Source organism: Anas acuta, chromosome 1 (assembly GCF_963932015.1).
Source record: "Anas acuta chromosome 1, bAnaAcu1.1, whole genome shotgun sequence".
NCBI classification, from domain to species: Eukaryota; Metazoa; Chordata; class Aves; order Anseriformes; family Anatidae; genus Anas; species Anas acuta.
This window is the reverse complement of record NC_088979.1, coordinates 139,571,461-139,589,289: the sequence shown is the minus strand read 5'-3', so window position 1 is coordinate 139,589,289 and position 17,829 is coordinate 139,571,461. Positions and strand designations below refer to the sequence as shown.

Here is a 17,829-nt window from a genome sequence, read left to right as displayed (position 1 = left end):
AGCTATTTTTCCTTACTAGATTTTTTATTATTATTATTTTTTTAATTCCATAGAAACTAAGCCTACATACAAAAGTCTTTAACAAACTAACAATCAACAGCTGATTACTTGTTAGCATTAACTGCGTATAGCTTACATGTATTGAGGTGGTGAATTAGTCGTAATGCAGATGCAGGGACACAAGAGCCAGCTCCATGCAGTCACGTCTTGGTCTGATCTCACTTCTCCCCTGCTGCATCCAGTGCCTGCACAGGATGTGTGCCAGGCGCCTTGAGAGCTGATGCACCTGAGGAGCTTTGTGTGGAAGCAGCCGGGGACTTTCTGTGTTTCCAGAGCTCATAAAGCTTACTCAAACTGAAATGGCTCCGAGCGAGAACATTTGAGTGACTTTACGTCACTTTGTATCTGTGTCCCCACTGTGTATCTGTATGACCTTAGCATATCCTCTGACTACCTCAGGCAATATAAAATTGGCTGTAGCATGTATCTAAACTGAAAAAATGTGATTTATTAAGCGATTGAACTTATCTCACTTCTGCCACTTTACTAAGAGACAGTAGAACATTATTAAGATTTCAAAATTTACTGTTACAGATAATAGACGTACTGTATTTGAATCAATTGGGTAATTTTAAAAAGGGAGGTATGACATCAGTATCCTGGTGTCTAACTAGAAGTACTAAGAACAATAATATTTAGGCTAGAACGATGAGAAGCAAAATTTAGCAGAATATCTTATGAAGTTTCTTAGGCTAATGATCACCAGTGCTGGCATTAAACTGAAAATATCTGTAAAGCACAGTGCTAGTTATAGACACAATCAGACTAAAAACGGGTGGGAGATGCTGAAGAACATACTTACCACTAATGCACTCTAATAATCTACAGGAGAAAAGATCACATGGAAAGCTTGAACCAGTAGCAGTGTAGCAGATGAATGATGTGCTATCAAGCTTATGATAGCTGCAGTTGAGTTTTATATTTGTGACGTCAGAATCATCATAGCACCTCTTGCAATATCATATGCAGAACATCTCATACTAATTTCAATCAGAGAAGGGATGCTAGCCTTCAAATCCCAGGATTTAAATTAACCTTTTTATTCTCTGCAAGTACATGTAATGAGAATGGCATTTTCCCTCATTTTGTATTCTAAACGGCTGAGTTCTACTGTTCTGAACTTCAAAAAAGTTGCTATATTCTCCTATATGACAGTCACATTCAGTGGTGAAAAATACTGGATCCGTTACGGGTATTTGGGAGAGAACAAACAATGTCTTGTCTTGGCTGTGCCAGTTGCCTCGTGTCCACTTTGGGCAGACAATTTCAAGAACTAGAGGAGGACTGGGACCACTGGAGAGCACCCTGCATTTACTTGGCAGATAGGAGAGTATTCCTCATGTCAATTTGTAGTTTATCATAAGGAAAGTCCCTTTAAGTGCCCCCTGTTTTGTAGAAGATGATCTTGCAAAAAGATTCACAATGTTTCATGCTCTTAGGCCTCCTGCTGGCTCACTGCAACCCTCATGTACCTTTTTCTCATCTTCATTAACTCATAAGGGTCAGAAACTGTTTACTTGTCATGGTTATTTAGTACCATGCTCTGTGACTTGTCTCTTTGGAAGCCTCTGCAGGCAAAAACTCTGGTCCGTGTTAGTAAAAACGGCAAAATTTGGTCCTTAAAAATGAGTAAAGGCTAAGGACTTGCTTCTTTCACATACAGGTGAATTAAACATCGGGGTAATCCTTATATTGTTGTGTTAATAATGCAGGTTCTTTTACTTTTTCTTCTTTTCCGTTCCCTTCCCTTTCTACTTTTCTTTAGTTCTACCAAAACCAAAGCAAAGATTTCCCACCCTTCTCATTTAAAAACAAAACAACAAAAAAAGAGGAATAAAAACATTGCAACAAAACCAATAAAGGATATGAAGCATATCAAAACATTGAGTCTCCCTATTAAAACAGAGCTCACGTTGATGGAGGAAACAGTGTCTATAAGCAACGATCTTGTTCAAAGTATGGAAGTAGGCTCCAGAACCAACCATCTCTAAACTTGTTTCACTTTTAAAACCTTGCATGAGGATGCCAGGATCCCTTTACTTAAATGACTTAATTTTCAAGCAGTATGAATCATACAGCAACTGCACAAGCTCTTGTTAGGCTGTACATGTGTTTGTTCTTTAGGCGGTAAGAAGAGAATTCAGAACTGGAGGTGATTTGAGTTACAACTACTTCAGGGGATTTTTTTTTTTTTTTTTTTTTAAACATTCCTTCTAGCAAATGCAGTTTAAATGGGTTTGTTTATATGGCGTGGAATTGGAAAGGCCCACACTAACCAGGCTTTACACAATGTGGCCTTCTTCCAAATTAATCTAAAATATTTTAATCCCTCTGGAGTTCCTTTATCCTCTGCATCTGTGCTGTAGTGGAGACACATTTTTAACATTTCTTTGAGGAAAATTACCTTTCTTTCCCTCCAACTGTATTCAGCAAGGTCAATGGAGCACTGTTATATGGTATTTAAACATCTGAGATTCATCATATATCTGCACACCAGAAAGAATCATCATAAAAGGTCTAATGAATCCCGACTGCTAGCCAAGCAAGGGAGTCCCCTTACGGATACTGGGTATTAGAAACAAAGAACACATACAAAATACTGTTTTTACACTTTAGCTTTATGCAATTAAGAATTAAGCTGCCCCTAAAGAAGAGGGCAAGGGTGATTTGTGACCCCCAAGACAATTTCAGTAAATCAAATGGAGCCAAATTCTGAAGTCAGTGCGTGGACTAAGATCATTGCCAGGTAGGAAGGTGACCACTCACTCTGTGGGACCAGACAGGGCCTGAGCAGGAGTCTGGGAAGGCTTCTTGCTCCTGAGAGAGGAGATGCTCTGAGTCACAGGCAAGCTCCAAACCTGACTATCTCAGCTTCTGGCTGTGTGCCGATACTTGGTTTAATGGCCTTTTGATTTTCTAGTTCAGTAGCAAGTTTACAGGACTGAACTCATTTCACAACACAGGAACTGAAATACTGAGAGAAAACTTTTACCCTCCCCCCACCCGATCTTTCAAAGGTCTTCTCTGAAATATTATTATAAAGGTTGTTTTTATTTGAAATACCATTATATAACTTGCACTACTACAGATTACGCTAGAGCTGGTTTAATACCATAGTTTATTCTAGACTTGTTCTTCCCATGAATACTGCTAGGTCATGAAGTTCAGATAGTTTTAAAAAAGTTCAAATAAGCATTTGAACCTCTGAAGGAAAAACGATATGCTGTAGACCTCAGTTCTGTGAATTTACAGGGTTTTACCAGAGATTTTTTTTTCTCACCGCTGAAGTCCTGTGGGGCCTGCAGAGACACTGGAACTTCTCTGCCACCCTGCTCCAGGCTTTGTCCTTAATCTGAGTATGCTCTGCTTATCCCAACTACAGCACACATCATAGTGCTGGTCTCCTGCCCAAGGGGCTGCAGGGTGTGGGTTGTGGGATGACACTCCAGGATAATGATCCATTAAGATTAGTCACCTCAGGGTGTCCCTGCTTTTGAATGAAGAACTGTACCTACCCCAAACACACTTTTCCTATCTTTTCATATAGTCAGAGGTATTTTGGGCCCATTGCAAGCCATATAGTAATGGAATAAATTCCAAGTGCAGCAGGAGACCACATTGGAGGAAAAACTCTTTAAGTGCCAAGGGCATTTCTTTTACTTTTCTTACTGAGACTGGAAAATATTCCCTAAATAATACATCTGGATGTAGAGGAATAGAGAGGGAAAAGATGAAAAACAATCCTTTAAATTCAGTAGGAGCCTATTTTAATAGCTTGTTTAATCTGCCAGCTGGCACAGCATTGACTTATTGCTACACATACTTTAAGGAGACCTATGTAGTTCTTGGAACCAAGTTCATATTAAGTTGTAGAAACTTAAATATTAATAAATTGGCGGGACTGCTTTTTGGTACTTAATAGAAATCAAGAAACTGCTTAGTCATCTCCAAAGATATTTCTGTCTCTCTCTCTCTCTCTTTTTTTTTTTTTTTTTTTCTTTAAGTGCAAATGCCAAAATAATACAGACTTAAAGCAGTAGCATAGACAGTAAAATAGTAAAAGCTCAGATCTGCCCACTCTGGAGCATGCATACATCCTTCAGACTTTGTAGTCATATATATTCCCTGTGCAACACTTTGGGCAGAGTTTTCCTAATTTTCTTTGTGACTCCATTTGGTTTCAAAGATGTACATTATGAGTTTTTGCTGAGGAGTCTTGGCCAGGAGAAGAACTGGTGCCATCTTTTTGTGGATTTTCATTTACAGTGTGTTGCAAGTAATATCATTTAACAGCTGCTTTAGAATATATTATGCTTGTCTTTTATGAGACTGTAAATGTTCATGCATTTGCTTTTTTACCTTATTTTGTGTGAAGGTATATGGGTGCCTGAAATGCAGTGTCAGCTATGTAACTAGCATTTTTACTTTGTTCCTAAAAAGTTAGGGTACATCAAGAAGCATGTCCCATGTTTTCAATTGCTTTCAGCATTAGAAAAGCAAAGGAGAAAGGATTTAACTGCTGACCAACCTGTCTTATGTTTAGTAATATCCAAAGTGACACTTGTCAGTATTTACAAGTTGTAAAGTTTGATTTGGTCCAGGTAAGCACTGGAAAATCTGGCCAATTTACTCATGTTTATTTATGAATTTCAGATCTGGACTTATTTCCTTTGTTCACCTTAATGGTACTAATGGTACCAACTTTATTTTCAGGATTTCTGTGTTGGGTATGAATTGTAAAAATCCTCTAAGTTCTCAAAGATTATGATAGGGAATTTAGATTGATCTTTTTCTGTATTCCTTTTCCAGATTGTACTTCTTTTCTCAGACCTCTTTTCTTCTCCTTACCTTCTGTTCTGTTGATTTCATAACGCCTTCTCCACACCTTGAATAGGGAGGGTATCCTTTCAGATCGCCACCCTGCTGTATCATCAGATCTTGTGAGTTGTGAAGTAGCCACTGTGAGGAGGCTTCTGTGCATGTGTCAATCATAACTGCAGTTGTGTTTCTGGTTGCATCATTTTGAAGGTGGCGTGCAACTTTAAGGTAGAGTTCAGCTGATTTTTTTCTAGCAAGTCCATTGCTAAAGATGAGGTTACTGTGTTGTGAAAAATAATTTGCTTAGTAAACAAACATAATCTGCTTTCCCTATTTGTTGAGCATTTGCAAACAGAATGGAAGTTGTCTTTCCTCCACTTTCAGCCTTGTGTTTTGGTTTTGGCCAACACTTTGTATACAAACAACCTAGCTTTGTCTCTCAACTGTGAAAAGTGTGCTTCATGTTCTTTCAGTGCTTAGAAATTAGACTGTGTGCTCTGTCTCCCATTCTGAGCTGGATGAACCTAATATGGCAAAGAGAGAGGTTGGAGGAGCCCCCACAGGGGTTCGGGTTCCTAAGGTAGGTGTCTTAGGGAAAAGGTAGTAGATAATGCACGATACAGAGATTTTTTTCATTATTTTTTGAAGAAAAATTAAACATTTTTGTTTCTGGACCACACAGACATTGTCTGAAGCACAGTTCCTAAAAAAATTAAAAAACGGATTTTTTTTTTCTCTTGGTACAGGTTTCAAGTGTAACTTTCCTTTGTCACATTCATACAGAGACAGTGTGTATGCCTGTGTGCTCTCAGCATTAAGAGTACAGGGTACTGTCAGGGCCTCACCTGTCTTGTTTATCTGAGGCTCTGTTAAAAGTTTTGCTGTTTCACTGAGAAGGGAAAGTTGCACACTTTACTGATGTAGCAATGTATTGCAGTCACCATGTGTGCTGGCAACAAGCGTTTGTGCATGAATGTCTAGGTAGTCAGATTATTGTCAAGATTACTTCACAGGTTCTCCGTGCAAGTCTTATGAGGGTAACTGGAAATATCCTAATCTTGCAGTGTCAGGTTTTATGCTGGCTCATTCACAGCATATGAGTATCATCTTGCTGGTCAGTTTTCTCTTGTAACAAAGCCTCATTGCTGTCCCGTCTTCTGCTTGTTGTTTGTGGTGTGTCAGTGTTTCCGTGCTTTCAGCTAAACCCGGCATGAAGATAGGCCAATGATTTAAATTTCAAATATGGCAAATAGTTTGCTGCACTACTATTTTGTGACACCCTGTTTGACTTCTCCTGTCAAAACACTTTGCGGTTTTTGTTGCCCTACCTCACCCCTTTAAAGCTGTCACTAACCTCATGCATTGATTCTTAACTAAAAAGACACAGAAGTACTGCTTATTAGAGATAAATTGGTAGAGCCACTTGGATGGAACAATTGGGGTTTCATTTGTTAAGATTACTTTGAAAATTTGAGCTGGAAAAGCCCAATATAAAGTTCAGCACCTGATTTAATTCCTGGTGGATTTCCACAGATTTCCATGATGTTCTGTCATGGAGTAGCACCAACTTTTGGCTAAAATGTGTATATTGTGGTGACATACATAGTGTCTTTGCAAAGTAAATGTACAGGAACTGGGAGGGAAGATGTATTAATTAAAGTTCTAGAGCAACAGACAGGACCTTCAGTATTTATCTTTCATTTCTCCTGAGGAACTGTTTAGGTTCAAAATGCTTAATATCTCTTAAGGGATGAGTACTAAGATCAGCAAACCAAAGAACTTTAAAGGTATTTCTGTCTTTCTTTCTTTTTTTTTTTTTCCTTAAAACTGTAGGGATGACAACTAATACTTGGTATTGCTGCCTATTGCTTGTTCAGTAGAGCAAGAAACAGAAAGCCCTCAACTCTCATTAGAGTTTATGACATGCAGCACTAGGCAGAGCTGAATCTTAAGGCTTCATGTTTTAACAGGAAAAGAAAAAATAGTTGAAAATACAAATATGAAGCCACAGTAAGCTGGCTGCATTGTACCTTCATATTATTTTCTATTACTTTTTTATGACTGACTATGTAGCTTAATATATCATGATTTTGTATTTAAAGTGTGTTCCAGAAAACACGTGGAGTTTGCAGTCTGGCTGAGTAAATGTTGCTGTTGGAACTTTACCTTAGACCTAGTTGGACATTTTATTATTTTTAATGGTATTACTCTGGCTTTTTAATTCAAGGCCCGAGAGATGCAGAGGAAGAGTGTGAATAGTGTACTAAAATGTTCGTGAAACCTATTTGGACACAGATAAGTTCACATAATGTATTGTTGAAATATTACATGTGGGCATGAAGGTCAGCAGGGGTGGCATGAGGGTAGGACAGGAGAAAAGCACAAATGAGAGGGATGGGAGCGGAGTGGGAGAAGTGAGAAGTCAGGGAGGCAGAGGCTAATACTTCCCATTGCTACAGGTTGCTGGCACTGATCAGCTCTGTGCCTGGGAGGGTGAAACTCTTGCAAAGGCAAGTATGGAGAGCTGCACTGCTACTGCTGGCTTCCATGCCAGTTCTAGTGCAGGAGAAATGCTCCTGCAGTTGGACAGAGCAGCATTTTCCCTGGCTGATGCCTGCTCAGCTTTTAGTCCAGACCTTTTGCCAGAGCTGGGACTGCTACTCTGTGCATGAGGCAGGACACCCTGCCTTGCATCACATCTGCCTGCATTTCTGGGCCACTAGCACTGCTGGGCAAGAGCCCCCTGCATGCTTTCTGCTCCCGTGGCTTGTCCTGCCTCTGTGTTTTTATTTATTTATTTTATTTTTTTTCCCCTCTAGTAGAAATCGATGGGAAAATTAGCTTTGCTTGTACAGGCCAAGAGGAAATACATTCCCTATCATTAATATGGTCTTGGCCATCTGAGCTGGATCTAACCTGTTTCTTGGTGATGTTTGTCGGTTGTTTCCTGTTATGAAAAACCAAACAGCTCCTGGCTGGAAAGTGTTGGCTTGGGCATTGTTTTTCCACTCTCAGAGATTTTAGTGGGATGTGAAGCTGGCCACCCGCCAGAGCATTGCCACGAATTTCAACAGTCAGGCCACAGATTTGCGGCAAAGCCTGCAGGAGAAGTTAATGCATGATGTGGGCATTCTTGTGATTGCATTAGTATGATGAAACTGAATGTCTTTCCCGGTAAAAGTAGCTGAGAGATAAGGGTAACCAGTGAATGATATCTTATGAACCTGCTTCCCAGTGTTCAAGTGCAGTGAATGTAAGTCAGATCTTTTCTTGGGTCTAAGCACACAGTTTTGTAGACATAAAATCCCTCTAATTTCAGAGTGTTTTGTATTTCTGGGTTGGGTCTCTTTCCCATTACCTAGGATATATACTCATTAAACTGTAGTAAAAGCTGATGCAATTTTCAGCTGCCCTGTATATCTGCAGAAGAGGCTATTACCTCAGTCATGACAGTATGAGAAAAAATATTCTTTCTCTTAAATTAGCATTGCTAGAATTAAAGAAATTCTGCCTTTACATTTGTGTGCACAAGTGTATGAGAGGATGAAGTTGCCTATATTGGCACAATCTGAGAGCATACCACTGTCTGACATGCAAGGTAAGCTCACTGATCCTTTGTATCATATATCACAGATGAACTTGGCCTGCTAGGGTGGAATCCAGTCCTGATTGAGGTCTCTGGGAAGTCTGCCAGGGACAGGACCAGGATTTCAACTCTAGCCTGTATATGAATAATATTTCAGTATCTTCTGATCTTTGGGGACAACATATTTGAAATATTTCAGAGGACACTTGAAGGGGGGAGTCAAGGGTCAATCCTTCTAACATGAGAACCAGTGGTTGTGCCAGCAGCTCCCAGCTAAGTGTTGTTTCTTCCTTTGTCTGCTAATGGGAAATGATAGACAAATGTCTCTGAGGATCGGGGGTGGGACCTGTATATGCAAATCCAAATGTCAACAGAAAGCTCTGCCTGACTCTTATGTCAATTTGCAGTAGGAGAAAGATGAGGAAGGAAGTGAAAGGAGTGGAAAAGGCATACTGACACTCAGCCTGCCTGAGGGAATAAAGGCAAATGGTAACTTTCCATTGCAACTGGCTGGCTGTGAGATAATAAGTCTTGCTGCTGCATGCATTTTGTTATATTGCAGTGTTAGCAATAGCAAGCTGGGTGTTTGCTAGCACCTCCAGGATGGTGTAGTGCTCCTTTCCCACTGCTGAATTACATCATGAATATGAGAGATGGGCTGAAACAGATACCTACAGCTTCAAAGGCTGTTTCAAAAGTTACCCAAGCAGATATATTTAAAGGCCTGAGCCTTTCAGGTGCAGTTCCAAGTCGTGAACTGGCATGGACAACGTCCTATGAAAGGCTGCATGTCAGTGTTTCCCTGTTATTCACGTGGGGGTTGGAACCAGATGATCTTTAAGGTCCCTTTGAGTTCCTTTATTCCAGGTTGTTCACTGGGTTTTCCTCACAGATTCAGTGGTTTGGATAAGCCCATGTAGATGGAAGTGAAGCAGTCTGAGAACAGAAACTCAGAAAATGTGACTTGGAAAAACCTCCAAAAATATCTATTTATTTATTTATTTCTGATGCTAAGTGTGAACTGCACTTACTTGATTGGTTTGCTAATGATGAATTTTCATTGGAAGTCCAAAGAAGCATTGGTCCAATGAAATAAAACACAGGCTAGACTGGGACAAAGCTGTGAGTTCACATGGCCTATTTTTTATTTTGCCTTGAGTCCCAAATGAGGTGTTTGCTTTAGGAAGGCTTAAAGCTGCTTGACAGGAGCACATCTGTGTGTACATATATGTATTTAGGAAGGAATTCTTTCCTATGAGTGTGGTGAGGCACTGGAACAGGTTGCCCAGAGAGAAGCTGTGGATGCCCCATCCCTGGAGGTGTTCAAGGCCAGGCTGAATGGGGCTTTGGGAAACCTGGTCTGGTGGGAGGTGTCCCTGTCCATGGCAAGGGGGTTGGACTAGATGGTCTTTAATGTTCCTTCCAAGGCAAATCATTGTACAATATGATAGAGTATATCTTCTGTATATGTAAATAAGTACAAGAGTTCATTATCTGCAGTCAACTTGAATATTTGGCCAAAATTACAGTAGTGATTAGAGATCTCGTTTTACATGAAGAAAAAATAAACAAAACCAAAAACCAAAAAAGCATTTATGGAGAAAAGAAAAGCCTCTTTAAACGTAGGCTTTGCTGTTGGTATTATACAATTGCCAATCATATCCAATGTTGCAGTTTAAAGAACGAGCATATATGAGGTCTGACAAAGGACAAATCAATCCATTGAATTCTGCCTTTTGACTTCAATGCAGTTGTGCTTGTTTCTGAAAGATCTGAGTGTCACTGAATGCTCCTAATACAAAATTAAAAGGGAAGTGGGGAAAATCATTTCCAAATGTTTTCTGACAGATTTTCATAGAAAACAGATTTATTTGTTTTGACTGAAGATAGATTAGGGAACTCTAATTCTCCCAGATATTGCAGGAGAATGTTTGTCATATCTGTATTTCATGGATGCCAGATTAAACAAGTTACACTTGGACAACGAGTGTAGCTCTTTGAGTTGCTCTCAGCTACAAAAGGGGCAACAAAGTTGTTCTGGTATCACATTTGGGGTAAGGGAGGCAAGAAAAAAGAGGGAAGTGCTATCTAGCCTATATCTATCCTATAGATAAAGTGGATGTTGTAGCATGAAGCTAAGTGAAGCAAATATTCTTCACGCTTCTTACTGACCATTCTTTTATTGACATTTTAAATGTCAATAAAGGTCCACACCTCCAAGCCAGGGATTTTGGACAGATGACATGGAGACAGATGGAAAATGAGATATCCAACTTAATGGGGTACAACTCACAAAGCTGCTTGCAGTCTCAGTTTATGTTGAGATTTAATGAGACACTTGATCCTTTTTGTAGGAATACCGAAAAGAAAGAGGGTGATGACAGAGTAACTGGGTTTTGTGTTACCACTTGATCCTGCAGTGAGGACAGCTCAGAAGTCAGAGCCCCAGCTTCATGTATGCAGAAAAAACGTGTAGTTGGGCTGGAAGCCCTGCCTTTCTTACCCATCTGTAGGAAAGGCTCAGAAAGAATTTCCCTTTATCTTTGGGTGTGGCTTTTTTCAGTACTAATGTTACAGATGCATCTAGTGCCTGTGACTGAAACCAGGGCCTGGTTGTGCTTTAGCATGCTGCAAATCCACAGTGAGACAAATTTGCAGTTGGCAGTCTGGCTAAAGCTCGGTCTCTAAGGCCATAAAGTAAATCAGAGGTAGAACTGAACAGGAGTATCCACAGTTGCTGGATTCACTCTGGATGCTAGGCAGTGGGCCATGCTATTTCATTGCCCTCCCTGTTCTGTACTGTGTTATTTCAGTTCTAGAAATGCCAGCGCAATCTCTCTTTGTGCCATTCCTGCCTTCAGCTGCTCAGGATGCAAGAGAAAGAGACAAGGAACTGGTCATGGTTTCTTTTATGAAGAAACTGGGTATCATCCTTTTTACTAATCTAGCCCTTTTCTTTGCTTCCTTTGGGTCCTAAAGTTTCTACCAGCTTCTGCAGAACCATGGTCCCACAGCCACACTGGTCTGTACTGGTACCTTGCTCACTTCAACATGAGAGGCTTGTTGGGTTGCAGAAGGAAGGGGGATGCACGTGGTGTACAGTTCCACACAGATGATGTGTGTGGCTGTAGATGAGAAAGGAAAATTAGCAGAAAATCTTTCCTGTTACAAAGAAACCTAAGGCCGAGTCCCTTTGGTCCCCTCCAGCCAATGAAACTGTATTCTGCCCTGACTTTTTAATGAATGATATGCCAACCTGCTGAGAGGGGAGTCCAGCAAGCGCTCTGGTCCATGCTCTCTTGCATGGGCAGCAATCACATTTTTCCATCTGCCTACATGTCTGTGTGAAGGTTGCTCTGGGCATTCATGGCGCCAGACCAGTGAGCGATCCTGCTGTGAGGAAAGGGACATGACTTTCAGGCCATTTGTGCTTGAAGGCCACCAAGGGGAAATCTGCAGTTGTTCCTCTGTGCTGGGAGGGACACAAGATGGCATGTGCTTGCACAATGCTGTCACCAGACGCGGCCGGCTTGCAGCCCGGTGCAATATGCAGCCGTGCTATATTAGGGAATGTGCTCTGGCTTGATGTTTCTTGGCTCTGCTAGGTGGAAGCTGGTACACAGGCTGGCATAAACTAGGTTGAGTGCTCATTCTGTGTAATGGAAAGGCAACTGGCAGGTCTAAAAAGAAAGGCATCTCCGTTGGCTAAAGACCTGAGTAGCAGTCTGCATTTTCACTTCCTTTTTATCAGTCTAGCTCATCTGTTTTTAAGGCCCACTGGGTGCTGGGTTGTCTCTGTAATCACTGCTGGGGACAGGGTGAGGACAGAATTAAACCTGAGCCAGAGCAGGAGGTTATTTAGCTCTTCATAATGGAATTAAATAGCTGTGTGGTTATGTGTGCATTTCCACTTAGCCAATTTACTCTTTGCCATTGAAAAGTATATTCCTGTTGGTTACCGTTAAAGTATCATGTCATATATTTACAATTACTGTGCATTCCTCTGATTTTCCACCTTGCTGAAAGCTGCAAGAAGACAATTTTAAACTCTTCCATGGGATGAGGAGGCATAAAGGGGAGATGGATTTGCATGCGTGTGTTTTGTACCAGAAGGAATTAAATGTGTCTGTCCTTGAAGGAAGCACTTTTTTGCAAGACAATGAAAAACTCAACAAATTTTAGCAATAAACCCTTGTCAACTGAAGATCAAAGGCACTATGTGAAGTGCAGAGATAAAAAGGACAGAGGCTCTGGTACTGCTTTTGAAATAAAGAATGTTTACATGGGGAGATGGTGTTATTTTCAGGGCACATACTTTACTATAATTCTGGTGCAAGTAATGCGATGATGCTGGTAAATGTTGTAGGTAAGCTGCTTTGCTTATCTGTCCTTTTTTAGTCTTAGCATCTCTTCAGAAATACTACAGGGTTCATCAAACATCTTGTTACCTAAAGCTTCAATCTCAGAATCAAAAGAGAGGGACCCTAAAAAGACCCCTGCATGTGAGACTATAGAAAATCCAAGGTCCACAGCAAAAATTACCTTCAAGAGTTTCTGAGAGGAATATATAAAAGAAAAGGCAAGACCAAAGATTTTTGCAATATTTTCCATAAGTTCCTCCTTTGAGTCTGGTGGTGGGAAACTCATGAGAGTTCACTTCAGATTCGTTCAGTAATATTACAGTTGTGCTAAGTTTGAAATAGTGCTTAGAGTCTTGTTTTGATGTAGGAGCAACATAATGACAATTTTTGTGGTGCACCTTTTCACAATACCAGTAGCCACTATTCCATCAGTTTGTGTATATCAAGGGAACGGAACTGGTGAAACAGTTTCAGATATCTTCTTCTATTTGCTAAAAAAAAAGAAAAAAAAAAAGTGTTCATTATAAGTTGTTGACTTATGGTTGAATCCGGTTAAAAACTTGCCTGCTAACAAATCAGAAAAAAAATAAAGGTAATACAAAAAAAATTTCCATCATAATTCTAAAACCAAAATTTTTACTTTTATAATAAAAATGAAGTAGTTTTTTGAGGTTGAGTGTAACATTACATGTGATCTGAAACTGTTTTCTTAGGGACATTTTCCTCTTGTGAGAAGAATGAAACTCTGTTGGTCTGACACCAAATGATTTAAAATGTTTAACAGAAAAAAAAATGGATACAAAGAATAAAAAAAAATAATTTATTTACACACCTTTAATCAGGAAATATGGGTTCTGTGTGCTGATTAACTCTCTGGATTTGGGAAGGTCAGAGACACAGAGACATTTTCACATTTGTCTCTGAAGGCAGGCCCTGGAGCCATGTGGAATGTTATGCTTTGACCCGGGATGTTTTCACTCATGACCAATTTTTATTTAAAAAAAAAAGAAAGGAACATCAAAATGTGCACACTCCCAAAAATAGTTTGTAGGAAATACTTCAAATAATTGGTACCTTCATCTATAAGCATCTTGAATCTTCTGAGGCTAGAAGACTTTGAGAAACTGCAATTTTATGAAACTTTTCTGTGGAAACAGGAAACATTTTTAGATAGACTGATTTTGATGAAGTTATTGTCTTGTAGCTTATAGAGGCTGAAAGATAACTTGTTTTGTGGAAGGCAGTGAGCAGCACTGAATGGCTGACTTCTTTAAGTGGACTGTCTGTCTGATAACTCATCTTCTTGCACTTCACTAATTAAAGTTCGTAGTGTTAACCTGACCTTAGTTTCCTGAGTACCCTTCTGATTTTTGAGGTGATTTGGCTTGGAAGTCATCTGAATGCCACAAAGTGGCCCTCTGTCCATGGAGAGGAGGCAGCACACTCTAACAGACCTGAGACGTGCACCCAAGAGATCCGCTGATGTGAACTGCACTGAACATCAGGAAAGCACCCAGAAGATGGAGGAAGGTTGTTGCACCAGGGAATATTGCCTGGCTGCAGCACAATCTCACCTGCACCCTGGGAAGAGATGCTGGGGGGAAGAATAGCGGTAGTTCTGGGTTGTTGTGCATCCTCCTCAGTTTTCCTTGTGAGGAAGAGACCCTGAGCTTTTGAAGATGAGAGATGGTGCTGAGGCCACGTGGGAAGGGCAGGGCTGAAGGTGTTGGCTGGGACATTTGCAGAGGGAATGGGGAGGGAACTGGGTACATGGTGTCTGGACTTTTGGGGAGTGAAGGAGTGTAGCCCTGTCAGGAGAGGTGGGAAAGAGGTGTACCTCACTGGGTTAGAAGGGATGAAGGTGCACATAAATCAGATGCCAAAGCATGTCTATTTGGGCAGGGAGAGAAAAAAGAGTTTGGGAATCTCTGTTTCTAGCACACGAGGTGTCAGCCTAGCAGTCAGCTCTGTACTTTAAGGCCCTGTTGGTGACTGCCCTCCACAGAGCAAGTGGTGCTGCCTGGTGCAGCTCAGCTCCTGCAGGCGCTGTCACCAGCCCTCTGTGCACACAAACCAGGCGCTGCTTCAGACTTGCTCTCTGGTGTGTATTGCTCCTCCTTTGATCCTGGTCTTCCAGCTGGGGGGAGCCACATCATTCCTGCAACTTACAGCCCCTCTAGCAAGGGAATTTAGCTGCGTGTGTAGGCTGAGATGAAAACCCTTCTCAGGAGAAAACGGCAGACGTGGTGTGCTGTGCTCTTCAAGTGGTACACAGTGGTAAGGCTAAGCAAATACAAGATTTGAACAAAGGTCTTGTTGCAACTTGCTTGTTATATATATTGTCTAATTGTGCATAAAGAAAAAGTGGAGCAGCAATGGTAAAGTTGCTGTCAGATTTGCAAAATAAACATTCCCTTTGAACCTCTGCAAAATAACCTCAGCCAGCCAAACACGCAAAAAGTCACAACAACAACAAAATTTTAAATCCCCCAATCCAGAAACAAATGAGAAAGAGAAACACCCTCAGGAAAAGTAAACTAATAAAATAATCTTTGCAAAACCTCTGTCCTCAGCAGTGTTTTCATCTGAAAAAAGGGGCAGAAAAAGCAACAGATTCCCTTAAGTCATGAGAGGCTTTGCTATTGCCAGTGACTTTATGGGGAGGGTGCTTGGACGCTGCACCGGTGGGCAGGGATATAAAGCCGCAAAACAGATCCATATCTGCAAACAGAGCGCTTCAAATAATTCCCAAACGCACCTTGGCTTTGTCTCCCTTCGCACTGCAAGCAGTTACTGAGACCCCTTTGAGTGCTGGTCTGCATCTGCACGCTCGCTCCCTTTGCAGCCGGTCTTGTACTGCCGGGCTGGAAAATGGTGGGGGGGTCCGGGGGGGTGGAAATCCTCCGAGTGCAGCGTGGAGGCTAGGATTGCAGAGGAAGCTGAGGCCTCCAGCCCTGCACAGGAAGCAATCTTAGAGCAGGCCTTAAATGCCAGATTCCAGGCAGAGTTTAACTAACCACTGACAGCTCTGTAAACAAAGCAGGGACAAAAAGAGAACAGCTTTCCCTTTTCTGGTAGTCATTTTTGGTTTGGGGGCTGCAGGGGAATTCTGTAATACTCGGCTTGATGGGATATAAACCAAGGCTGAAAAGGCTTTGTATATGAAGAACTGTAAAGGGGAAAATATTTCATGGACTAAATCATAAAGAAGGTAGGGCATGGGGAAAATGCATGGATTAATCTGCAAAAAATATTGCTGCTTTTGGATCTTTGAGAACAATTTATACGTAGCTTGGCTCCTCCTGGGTGGTATTTAAAAGCTCTGACTTTTTTATTCTTTTTGCTTTTTTTTTTTTTTTTTTTTTTCTTTTTTCCTCATTCCCCCCCCCCCCCTTTTTTTCCTCTATCTTTTTCTCTTTTTGCTTTTTTCCTTTCATTTTTCCTTTTTTCTTTTTTCTTTTTCCTTTTTCTTTTTCCTTCATTCTTCTCTTCTCTTCTCTTCTCTTCTCTTCTCTCTCTCTTCTCTTCTCTTCTCTTCTCTTCTCTTCTCTTCTCTTCTCTTCTCTTCTCTTCTCTTCTCTTCTCTTCTCTTCTCTTCTCTTCTCTTCTCTTCTCTTCTCTTCTCTTCTCTTCTCTTCTCTTCTCTTCTCTTCTCTTCTCTTCTCTTCTCTTCTCTTCTCTTCTCTCTCTTCTCTTTTTTTTCCTCCTTTCTCCTTTTTTGAAGGGGGGGGGGGATGGGAACAGACAGACGGGGACAGGCTTTTGCAAAATTTTTCATTATCTGTGCTGTTAGAGAAAACAAGAAATCTCTTGTGCAGCATTTTTACTGCTTCCAGTAAAAACTGGAAGCTTAAAGTTAAAATCCTGCTGAATTGTTGCTTTTGTTTGTAGGAAAAGACCTGTGACGTTACAAATAGCTAGTCTGCGGCTAGCAGATGTATACAGTCCTTACTTAAAGCATGTTGATTTAATTTTAACTAGGAAACTAAACTCAGGCATGGGCTATGTTTATCCTACAAGGCATTTCATTAATCTTGTTTATCTCAACAATACTGAGGAAGTTACATTTTTTGATAGAAAAAGAAAATTGTTACAGTGAAGTTAAGAAAGCAAAACAAAACTAAGTGGACTCAGTTGGTTAAATGCATTCATTGTGTTTTCTCTCTCATCTGAGTGGTCATCTCCCTTTTAGGTTTGGATCCTTCCAGAGCTCTGAACACTTGAACACCCACCATGGATGACTTTGAACGCCGCAGAGAACTCAGGAGGCAAAAGCGCGAGGAAATGCGCCTTGAAGCAGAGAGGTGAGGTAGTATGTATGGAAAATGGTGCTGGTGACTTGACTTTTATTAGCAGTGGCTTTGAGGATTTCTGTCTTAAACTCCAAAGAATGCTGCAGCTAACCAAAGAGTTCTTGCTAAAAAATGTATGCCGAATGGCTTTAGTTAATATCATGGGAGAAATTAGAAGTCAGTGGTGTCTGATGCCTAAATCCCTTAGGCTGTTATAAATGACCTGGCTCCCAGTTATTTTGTTGTATGAATGAATGTAAACAGTGAAGATGAACTATGGCAATATGAAATTATTGATAGGAAAATTCATGCTCAAATGCTGTGTGTTTGCTGTACAGAACTGTTTTATTTTATTTTATTTTATTTTATTTTATTTTATTTTATTTTATTTTATTTTATTTTATTTTATTTTATTTTATTTTATTTTATTTTATTTTATTTTATTTTATTTTATTTTATTTTATTTTATTTTTTGTGTGTTTTTTCTAGACACAGCTAAAATTATAGGATCTCAACTGAAAGATAAAACACCCTTGGTATATGTGGTATAGCATATCTGTGATTTGTGTGCACTACTTTGCAATTGGTATTATCTTTTTAGTGCCTATCATTATTTATTTACAGCCACTTCACATGGACAAAAAGGGCAGCATTTGCTACTGGTTATTACAGATTTACTTTGGTGCAAATGAGAACAGAACCTGACATAGGT

The 17,829-nt window shown here is 40.4% G+C and overlaps 1 protein-coding gene across 1 annotated transcript in view; it reads left to right on the top strand.

Moving 5' to 3' along the window:
- The window catches only part of LOC137844078 (caldesmon-like), a 190,756-nt gene that overhangs the window by 81,420 nt on the left and 91,507 nt on the right, over positions 1 to 17,829 (top strand). Inside the window, 1 exon segment of the mRNA XM_068660045.1 lies at positions 17,018 to 17,129. Coding sequence (XP_068516146.1) covers positions 17,059 to 17,129 — 71 coding nt within the window. The 5' untranslated portion in view covers positions 17,018 to 17,058.